The sequence below is a fragment of the Triticum urartu genome, chromosome 3 (assembly GCF_003073215.2).
Source record: "Triticum urartu cultivar G1812 chromosome 3, Tu2.1, whole genome shotgun sequence".
NCBI lineage: Eukaryota > Viridiplantae > Streptophyta > Magnoliopsida > Poales > Poaceae > Triticum > Triticum urartu.
The window spans coordinates 38,750,093-38,761,219 of NC_053024.1; the positions used below are offsets into that span (position 1 = coordinate 38,750,093).

General features: G+C 39.9%; 1 protein-coding gene across 13 annotated transcripts; it reads left to right on the plus strand.

Moving 5' to 3' along the window:
* The first annotated feature begins 2,873 nt into the window (after positions 1 to 2,873).
* LOC125542631 (putative disease resistance protein RGA4) lies at positions 2,874 to 9,057 on the plus strand. Of its 13 annotated transcripts, XM_048705743.1 has the most exons (8): positions 2,874 to 3,243; positions 3,710 to 3,785; positions 3,882 to 3,998; positions 4,085 to 4,280; positions 4,693 to 6,376; positions 6,623 to 7,811; positions 8,194 to 8,256; positions 8,569 to 9,057. In XM_048705743.1, the coding sequence occupies exons 5-6, from the start codon at positions 4,742 to 4,744 to the stop codon at positions 7,790 to 7,792; spliced, it is 2,805 nt and encodes a 934-aa protein (XP_048561700.1). In that variant the 5' UTR covers positions 2,874 to 3,243; positions 3,710 to 3,785; positions 3,882 to 3,998; positions 4,085 to 4,280; positions 4,693 to 4,741; the 3' UTR covers positions 7,793 to 7,811; positions 8,194 to 8,256; positions 8,569 to 9,057. The 13 variants fall into 13 exon arrangements, with proteins under 13 accessions (XP_048561700.1, XP_048561693.1, XP_048561688.1 ...); XM_048705736.1 differs by having other exon boundaries at positions 4,071 to 4,280; positions 4,693 to 7,811; XM_048705731.1 differs by having other exon boundaries at positions 4,693 to 7,811.
* Positions 9,058 to 11,127: the final 2,070 nt, after the last annotated feature.

Below are 11,127 nucleotides of genomic sequence, written 5' to 3' on the forward strand. Positions count from 1 at the left end.
AGCCATTGGAAATCTCATACAGTCCAGTCATATTCTTCAGTGACAGAGACGAAGTTCTTCTGGTCTCTGAGGAATTTGTTCTGACTGAGGAGTTAGGAATTCGCCAGTGCGGATTTCCTACATAGTGAGGAACATGATAGCCCTGAGGATTTTGCTACTCAAAATTCCGACCGTTGCTGTGCTATGCGCCAGCTGTCCTAAAATATCTATCCACCTAACGGTCATATCATTGAAGGGCATTTATGTCTTATCATGTCGGGCTGCTCCCTAGGCTATAAATAGCCGCCCCCTACAACCACTAGCTGGTTGGCTGCTCCGAGAGAAACTGACACTTGTCATTTGAGAGCAACCCATCCTCCGAGGACTTTGAGCGAAAATCATCAAGTGAGGAAAAACCCAAACCCAAAAACCCAAACACCTACAAACCCCAAGTGATTGAGCATCACTGAAGAGATTGATTCTGCGTGGATCCGACGCTTGTTACCTTTGAATATTGTGCCTCTTCCAGACGGTTAGGCGTCATGGTCTAGAGCATCCAAGAGGAATTGTGGATCGCCGAGTGACCAAGTTTGTGAAGGTTCGGAAGTCACCTGAACACTTACCACGAGTGATTGGGCAAGGTCTGTGTGACCTTAGCTCAAGGAGAATACGGTGAGGACTTGGTGTCCTGAGCTGCGTGCTCAGGACTGGGTGTCCGGGACTGTGTGTCCTCGAGTTTAAATACTCAGCCGCTCCAACCAGACGTACAACTGAGACAACAATTGGAACTAATCTACCAAATCATTGTCTTCACCAAGCTTACTGGTTCTATTCCCTCAACTCTTTCATTTCCTCATAACTGTGTTGTGTGTTTGTTCATATCTGTGTTTGAAGACTTTGACTGAAGACTTTTTCAATTTCTTCAGTCTGTTTGTCTTCATCCTGTGTTATCCTGTGCTTACGCTTCCTGTACTCTGTGCCTGTCTTCATTTCATCATGATGACTATGCTTGTATTTTGTTATGTTTACTTTTGAGTGCTTATTCCGCTGCTAGTAGTTCTTCACTAAGGAATTTTCTCAGCGGCAAATTCCTCAGTGAAGAATTTCATAAAAGTCGCCTATTCACCCCCTCTAGTCGATATAACGCACTTTCAAATATAATCGGTGTCATTAGATTCATTATGAAATTAGTTTTTATATTTTACTTATTTGGTATGGTCGGTGTCGATGTTTAAAAAAATATAATACGAGTGGGGAAGATGATGGAGTGTGTTTTTATTTATTTATAATGTGGTGTTTTGGTGGGGCTTTCAAGGTGTGATTTTGTGTTAACTCATACTTATGTGCAATTTTTTTTGCGTTGGTGGCTGCATGTACTACATTTATGCTACAATATCATATATTGATATTTTATTTTACTAGCTGGTGAGTCGGTGCCCGGGATTGATATATTTTTGTAGGTCGGCTGCTGCCGATTGATTCGAAAAACTATTGATTCAGCCTAAATCCTGAACCAAGCCCAAAATTAAATACCTCAATCGAATGAAAGAGATTTAAAATTAGGAAGCATGGTAAATTAGAAGAAATGATTGAGAGAGCTTCTTGAGAGAAAAAATATTGTTGACCCGGTCAAAATCAGGTAACCAATTTCAAATTGGATTCCTGAATTGACTATGAGACCTCAACAATTGGGGAGTATTTTTCTAAGTGGTGAGAGGGTGCACGGGATTGATATATTTTTTAGGCCGGTTGCTGCCGATTGATTTGAAAAATCATTGACGCATCAAAATATGAATCAAATCCAAAATTAAATACCTCAGTCGAATAGGAAAGCTTCAAAATTAAGAAGCATAGTTAAATAAAATAATCGATTAAGAGAGCATGAAAAAATGTTGACCCGGTCAAAATTAGCTGGTCCGATCTTAAATTGTAGACCTGAGTTGATTGTGATGCCAATGTATGTAATATAAGCCCGCGCCCCAATGCAAACTAGTAGCGAAAAGGAAGATGTGTTTTCATTTGATTTTTATAACTAAAGTTTATGTGTTGGTTTTCTTGGACCAAGCGGCAGAAGGCAAATGTTGTTTGCTACAAAAAAAATTTGGACCATGTTTTTTCATACTCCCCTCCGCTTCAAAATAGGTGCCGCGGACTTCATACAACATTCACCTATTTTGGGACGAAGAGAATATTATTTTCTTTTCTTTGAGGTTTTTTGCAATTTTATTTTTTATTTCTCTAATTGCTGACATTTTTATTTCCTTCCTATTTTCTCTTTTCTTTTTATGCTTCTTTACTGGTTTCCCTTATTTTTGGTTTCTTGCTACAATAAATGAATAAATGTTTTCAAAAAATATAAACAATTTTCTATAATTGTGCAAACACTTTTTAAATCACACAGACATTTTCTTAGAAAGGCATGAGCATTTTTTAGGTTCATGAATATATTTTATGTTTACATGAACAGTTTTTAAAAAAATGTGCAGCACAATGTTTTTGTTTCATGATGAACATCTTCTAAAGTACATATTTTTTGGCCCCAAAATACGTGAACATTTAGAAATGTACATAAGTGAACATATTTTTATTCTTTTTGTGTTTACGTTTTCCTACTATTTTTATCTTTTCTATTTATTATTTTTATGTTTTTCACTCTTCCCTGTGTTTTTGGAATTTCCCCTTTTAACACTTTTTTTTAAAACATGATGAACATTTTTGAAAATTTTGATGAATATTTTTAAAAATATGAGATGATTTTTTTATAAACAGAATGGAGAATTTTTAAATACATACTATTGAATAATTTTTAAATACGTGATGATTTTATTTTTGCGCATGAACCTTTTTTAGAACACGCTCGGCATTTTTAGAGCTCACAAGAAGCGAGTTATAGAGGCACCCTTTTCGGGACGCTGGCCTGTGCAGCGCAGCTCGGGCCAGGGAAAAGGAGCCCAGGACCAAGAAGGCGACGGGGTAAGGACAGCTGGACGTCGGCGAGGTCGCCCCGCTGGGATCCGGCGAGGGGAGATGGAGGCGACGGGATGGCGGCCGGGAGTCGGCGTGCTTGCGCTCGAGACTCGAGAGGAGTGGCCGTGGCGGGGTCGCGGCTCGGCTCGGCGGAGTGGCGGCCGAGAGGAGGGAGAGGAGGCGGGGTGGCGGCTGGGCTCCGACTGCCCGCATGCCGACGCCGTCGCCGTCGCTGGAGAGAAGCAGAGGGCCAGGATGAGGGTGAGATCAGGAACAGGAGAGGGCGCAGCCAGCCAGGTAACCTCAGCTACACAATTTTTTGTTGAATACTAATAATGCATCGGGAGGATTTCTCTGCGCAAGAAAGATTGCACTATCTGTCTAGATGATGAGGTGGGCACATTAGGTACAACAATTTGTATACTCAAATTAGGACTGGCATAAGTCAATAGGATCCCCTTTATCAAAAAAAAAAAGTATGACTGTCTTGGCCTAATCTATGCATCATTGGGCAGTTGGCAGTGACGAATGCTTACAACTAAATTACTACACAGCAATGAATTAATACTAAGCAGCTCGCCAGTCTCTTTCACAAGACTAAGCACACCATCGCAGCTCGCCGCCTTTGTTGAATAGGCTGTTTGTTTTACCCTGCATTTTTTCTATACTAGAGAAGCAGAGGAGGGGGACTAGTTTCTACCACCTAGTGTTGTCTCTCTGGGTATCCATCCAGTGCTTTATGTGCTCTCTTGCTTGTATCCAGTAGGCAGGTAAGGCATCAGGAATTCAAGAAGAGAATTTGAAGATATTGTTCGCCCTATTCTCTCCCGTTGATCGCGGTATGCATCTACTCAACTCTGAGGAAATTTTGTCTCGGCACGCGTGTTCGTTCCTTTGCTCTTGGTCCACTGATCACTAACTGAAGCTAGATTCAGATGGTCCGGTGGAGATAGGAAACAGTTTGTGGATCTGTGCTAACACGCACCGTGCCTCTCTCCTCTTGCAGCACGCTCATCAGTGCCTTATCAGTTTAGTTACTGACCCATATTCAGGTATATATTCCATCTCAATGGTCTGCACCTTGATCCATAATCGCGGCACTGCTTTTGTTCACTACTTTTTAGATGATCTACTGCAGGTGATGGCAGCATGGTTTTATTCTTGGTGATTTGATTGATTTTCTTCTCTTCTCTATTTTTATCCTGGCCTGCGCTCAACCTTGTGAGGTCTTGAAAGCAGTGATGGGTTGATCGAAGCAAACCGTGTCTTCAAGGTCATCAATATTGATTCCTACTGTCGATGGTTTTTTCCCTGTTGGAAGACTGCTTTCTAAGGTAAAGACTAATCTATCTGTTTAATAGATTAAGATGTAACACTTAAAGCAACGTTTTCTCTGGTTCAGTATGTACACTGTTTTGAAGCTGCCATGGGATGGCCCTTCAGCTGAGAAAACATATACCAATAAATCATTTTAACTTACAAAAATAAAGCACGTGTAAATTTTGTAGAACACAAAAAATGAGAATATATAATGCCAACTCAGGATTTTAGACCACAATATGTGGCACTACTCAGGGTGCTGAATATGTTGTACGTTTCAGAGCTTCATTATGCTAAATTTATTGAAAATGTAAATAGCAACTCAATAGTGATATTTTTCACGCCTTCTAAGACTTGTCTCGGTTCTGAAAGCATGTTTACCTTGTGAATTCGTTTTCACCCTTTAGTTTTGCCATCCCCCAACAGGTCAACCTGATGTTTTTGGTGGGCCTCCTGAGCTGAGTTTCTCAGAGCAATGGCAACCATACTAGAATCTTTGCTTGGGTCATGTGCCAATAAGTTGCAAAATATTATTAGTGATGAGGCCATACTAATCCTAGGGGTGGAAGAAGAGCTTGCAGAAGTGTTGAGACGGGTAGAACTAATACGTTGTTGTATATATGATGCTGAGAAAAGGAGGACAAAAGAGCTTGCAGTGAACAATTGGCTTGGTCAACTGAGAGATGTTATATATGATGTTGATGAAATTTTGGACATGGCTAGATGCAAAGGAAGCAAACTACTGCCTGACCATCCATTATCATCAAGCAAATCAGCTTCCTATAAAGGACTTTCAGTTTCCTCTTGCTTTTGTAACATCGGGTCACGCCACGATATTGCTGTTCGGATTAGAAGTCTGAACAAAAGGATAGAGAACATTTCAAAAGATACAACATTTTTAACATTCAGCAGTAGTTCACAACCTACTGGAAATGGTCCAACAACCAAATTGATAAGAAGTTCCAACCTTGTTGAGCCCAACCTTGTGGGTAAGGAGATCATATATTCAAGCAAGAAGTTGGTAGACTTAGCACTTGCTCACAAGGCAAATAAGTCTTATAAGCTTGCTATTGTTGGAACAGGAGGAGTTGGTAAGACAACACTAGCTCAGAAAATATTCAATGACCAAAAAATAAAAGGAAGCTTCAAGCTACAGGCATGGATTTGTGTTTCGCGGGACTACAATGAAATAACTGTTCTAAAAGAGGTTCTTCGAAATATTGGTGTGTATCATGAGCAAGGCGAAACCATAGCAGAACTGCAGAGAAAGCTTGCAGAAACAGTTGAAGGGAAGAGTTTCTTTCTGGTTTTAGATGACGTGTGGCATCCCAATGTCTGGATGGATTTATTAAGAACCCCATTCCATACAACAAATTCTGGAGTAATATTGGTAACCACGCGAGATGATCAAATTGCAATGAGAATAGGCATACAACATACCCATCAAGTTGATCTCATGTCAGCAGAGGTGGGATGGGAGCTACTTTGGAAGAGCATGAACATTGCCGAAGAGAAAGAAGTGCATAATTTGAGAAACACAGGCAAGGAGATTGTTGATAAATGTGTTCGCCTCCCTCTTGCAATTAAGGTTACTGCTAGTGCTTTGGCAAGCAAAGATCTAACCGAGAATGAGTGGAGAAAGTTTTTAGGCAAATACTCTGGCTCCCAGGGGATGCTCTCTGATGAAATAGAAGGCACTCTATACCTAAGCTATGATGAGTTACCGCATCGTCTGAAACAGTGTTTCCTTTACTGTGCTTTGTATACTGAAGATTCTATCATTTACCGTGGTGTAGTTACAAAGTTATGGATTGCTGAAGGCTTCATTGAGGAGCAACAAGGCCAGCTACTAGAACACACAGCAGAAGAGTACTACTATGAGCTAATCCATCGGAATCTCCTCCAACCAGATGGCACAATTTTTAACCAGGCTCAATGCAGAATGCATGACCTCTTAAGACAGCTTGCTTGCAAATTATCACGGGACGAATGCTTTATTGGAGACGCTGAAACATTGAGGGGTGAGAATATGTCAAAATTGCGACGCCTTTCTGTTGTCAATAAGAAGGATAAATTAGTGTTAACTAGCATGGATAACATGGTAGTTAAGGTGAGGACATTCCTTGCTTTTTATGGTCCATGGAAAATTGAGGATACATTCTTCAAGAGATTTCTACTTCTTCGTGTTCTGGCCCTGAATTACTCAATTGTGCAAAACATTCCAGATTATATAGGAAAATTGATCCATCTACGCCTACTTGATCTTGGTCATACGGGCATATCTCATCTTCCAGAATCCATTGGATCCCTAAAGAACCTTCAAGTATTGAGCTTGATAAATTGTTATGCTCTGCAGAGTCTTCCGTCGGCGATGACCCAATTGTGCAATCTACGATGTCTTCGTCTTACTGGTACAAAAGTAAATCAGGTTCCAAAAGGGATAGGAGAATTAAATTTGCTCACTGAATTACGCGGATTTCTTGTCGGCGACATAAGTGATAATGCTGATGTACAAGATGGGTGGAAGTTGGAAGAGTTGTCTTCTTTGCCGCAAATGATGTATCTTAATCTTGTTAAATTGGAAAGAACGGCTCATTTTCATACAAATGTAGTGCTGGAGGACAAAAAACATCTAAAAGAATTGGTGCTAGAGTGGACCACACATGGAGAGGGACCATATTCAGAAGATGTTTGCAATGCTGAGAAGGTCTTTGAGCTGCTAGTACCTCCATGCAACTTGGAAACCCTCTATATCTTTGGATTCTTTGGTCAGAGGTATCCCACGTGGTTTGGTACCACCTGTTTGTCTTCAGTAACACACTTGTTCCTAAAAAATCTACAATCATGCGTGGATCTTCCACCGGTCGGACAGCTACCAAACTTGAAGTTTCTGAGAATTGATGGAGCACATGTAGTTACCAAGGTTGGACCTGAATTTGTTGGCTACAGGGTGGGTGAACCCATAAGCAATGAGTTCATTGCTTTCCCTAAACTTGAATGGTTCTTCGTCAAGGATATGCCCAACTGGGAGGAGTGGTCTTTTTTTAAGGAAGTGGAAAATGTTGTTGATGAAGGAGGAGACGATGGTGGTGATGAGATTCGTAACGGTGATGCCCAATCTATACGATTGCAACTGCTGCCTCGTTTGGTGAAGTTGAAAGTCGAAGGTTGCCCAAAGCTGAGTGCTCTCCCGCGACAGCTTGGCGAGGACACCGCCAGCTTAAAGGAGCTCTTGTTAATTGGAGCGAACAGCTTGAAGGCCGTGGATGACCTCCCAGTGCTTGAGCTCCTTGTGATTGAGGATTGTGAAGGCATGGAGAAGGTCTCCAACCTCCCTGAAGTGTCAAAACTACAAGTACGTGGTTGTCCAAACTTAAGCCATGTAGAGGGGTTGGGCAATTTGCAGCAGCTGGGGTTGGGCGAGGATATGCAGGAGATATCTTCCCGTTGGGTGCCTGGGCTTCAAAACCAGCGCCAGCGACTTCATGGCGAAGACCTGGATGTCTACACACTATCTACCGGTTAGATGGCAAGGAAAGCACAAGGTATGAACACTGCATATATACTGGTTGTTGTTCTGTGTCTTTGATTGTGTGAACCACAATTAATTTGTATTCTTAGTTTCTTGCAACACAATTTTCTGCCTCATCATATTGGATAGCTGCATAAATAGTACATATTGGGCCATTATGCTTGTGCAACAGAATTGCTTGGATCTATTGTGATTGTAGATGTCCACATGGATGTACCCCCTACGCTCATGCTGGACTGCCACACGTTTGTCATCATATTGTCCTTGCTTTTGATTAACCCAGGAATACATTTCTTGTAATGGATGCCTTGTTTTTATTTGCTTGTTGTAACTACTTCTGAATATTGTTTGTTCCCTAATTCAAACAATATGCTGAGCAAAACTGTGTCAGCCAGGACCGGTGCCACAGCTCGCTTCGACAGGCAAAACGCACGTGACACATACTAAGCCTGTCAATGGTAAGGATGTGCAAATACCTTGATCTGTAGCAAGCTGGGCAGGCTGCACTATATCGAATTTCCTCTTGTGTTTTCTTCCTGAACTTGAGCCGGAGACCTTTGCTGTACTTAAAATGTGTGTCATGACGTTCTTTGGATGAAACCAACCTATTTCATTTTATTTCTTTCTGAACTTGGTGCCAGAGGCCTTTGTTGTACTGAACCTGTCTTTGAATGCTTGAATTTCTTGAAATAGAAGTATAGAACTGGCGTTTCGTTTCGTTCGTTTCTGAACTTGGGTCGGATTGTAAATTATACCCTGGTTTGTTGCAGGAAGTGGTTGGTGGATGGGCCATGCTGCTAAGCTGACAGAGCTGACAGAGCTGCAGACTGAACACGGCACGACGTGTGCATGAATTTCGGGAGGTCAATGATGGGAACCTCAGCGGAGAGCAGAAATGCAGAAGATGACTAAGGCAGAGGCGCGCAGCCGCACTTTGAAGTAGCTGTCTGTGGAAAAAGCATCAAGTATGAAGGGCAAGCTCTGTTCTCTGCAACCGGAATATTAGATTATTTAGACTGCTGGCTGTGATTAAACTGAAGCGAGGTGTGTCTTTTGTGTAGTACTAACTTTGTATTAAATCAGCCACACTTATCTGGGGGCAGAGGGAATATTTGTTTACGCATGGATGGTCCCACATGGATGATCCATCTTGTGCTTAGGACAAAGGTTAATCAACGGCTGCACTAAAAGACAAACCGCAATCACCATAAGTTTGTAGTGTTCTTCTTTTTTCACTGCACGCAATTAAGTTTGTGATCTACTGTTTGAGCATTTTTCATTGGTCACTGGTCATCAGCAAGTTAAATATGACAGTTGGACCGAGCATATATATTATTCTTGTTCATTTTTGAATGTTCAAATGTATTACTCCCTCCGTTCACTTTTGTAAGTCGTTTCAGACAGGTGAAATTGTGCTGTTTTGCACATTATCTGAAACATCTACAAAGCCTAGAGAGAGTATTAAGCCTGTTTTTTCAAATAACAATATACTCCAATTTAAGTATTCAGCTTTTTCTGTTTCTATAAAACGAAAAACTAGAGCTCGGGTACGGGCCCAAGAATTGGCCCGAGGCTCATGTCGTCGGCCTGGACTACCCATGCCAAGGTTTATACCGGCCCCTCCAAGCCGGTAGGAAGTCTCACTATGGTCATTGGCGCTGCTAGCCACCCTGCCCGCGTCCCATTCATCGCGCGTCCTACTTGAGGCGATTTGAGCATGTTTTCTCCGGGTTTTTATTTCCTTTTTCTCATTTATTTCTTCATCTCTTTTTTCATTCTTTTTTGCATTTGTTTCTTCAGTTTTATTGTTCATTTTCTTTTTTTGTTTCTTCTTTGGTTTTCTTTATTCTTTTGGTTTTCTATATGTCAACAATATTTTTCTAATACATGTCTAACATTTTTCCAATACATATTCAATATTTTTTAATACATGGTCAACATTTTTCTATACATATTTTAAACATTTTTCAAATGCTTGATTAACATTTTTCAAAAACAAGATTACAATCTTTTAATACATGGTCAACATTTTTCCTATACACACTATTACATTTTTTCAAATGCTTCATTAACATTTTTCAAATACAAGATTAACATTTTTCTAATAAATGCTCAACATTTTTTATATGCATATTAAACATTTTTCAAATACTTGATTAACATTTTTATACATAATCTCACATTTTTTTTAATGCATGATCAACATTTTTCTAAACACATTTAACATTTTTCAAATGCTTGCTTAACATTTTTCAAACACTTGTGAAATATTTTTTTCAAATGCTTGATTAACATTTTTATATACATGATAAAAAAATGCCATCATTTTTCGTCAACATTTTTTCTATACACATCTAGGATTTTTTAAATGCTTGCTTAACATTTTTCAAATACTTTTCCAATTTTTTTCAAATGCTTGATTAACATTTCTATATACATGATCAAAATTTTTCATTATTTTTTAATACATGGTCACCATTTTTCCAAATGCGTGATTAACATTTGTTCAAAAAAGTTCAAATGCTTTATTAACATTTTTTAAATACACGATCAAATTGTTTCATACACATTTTTATATACATTTTTCGTATACGTGATTATCATTTTCTCTATACACATTTAATATTTTTTGAATGCTTGTCAACAGTTTGCAAATGTTTTTATGTAGAGTAATTTTTTAAATATATTTATTTAGAATATTACGAAGTGTAAACAAAGGTAAAAAAAAGCAGAACACGAAACAGAAAAAAAAACAAAAATGAGGCTACTTTTCCGTACAGCTGGGCGGGCCCAATTGGCGCCACCCTTCGGTGAGGGTTCCCACCGTCTCGCTTATTGCAATACATAGGGGCGCCCCTCCAAGCTCAATCTAATTTTCTTCAGAGTCGATCCCTGTTCTCACACACAGATGCCCTCTTTTCGCGCCCACCACCTTCCACATCGACGACACCCCTGGAGCCATTGCCTCACCTTTCCACCATAGTAGATAACATGGATTTCATGCACCAGATGAATAGGTAATCAAGGGGAAAATAGGAAACAAATTAATTTTTTTTGTGTGATAAACAATGTTGAGTGTTTCACATCGGTATTGAGTTTGTTTATATGATAAAAACATTCGTAAAGCTCATGGTGAAAAAACGATGCTTCAAGAAAGCTGTTTTTGAAAGCATTTTGCAGCAGTAATTTTGCCTTTTTTCTCCGATAATCAGGATTGTCTTTCTATCATGAAAAATTGCACGTAAGCGAAAAACTAAGCAATGTTTGTTGCAAGAAAGAAAAAAGCCAAAACCGTGCGGAAGAGCTCATTTGGGTTAAGCCGCCAGCTG

What these genes read in the sequence shown, in the direction of transcription:
- LOC125542631 (XM_048705736.1), top strand. Translation starts at nt 4,742, where the DNA reads ATGGCAACCATACTAGAATCTTTGCTTGGGTCATGTGCCAATAAGTTG.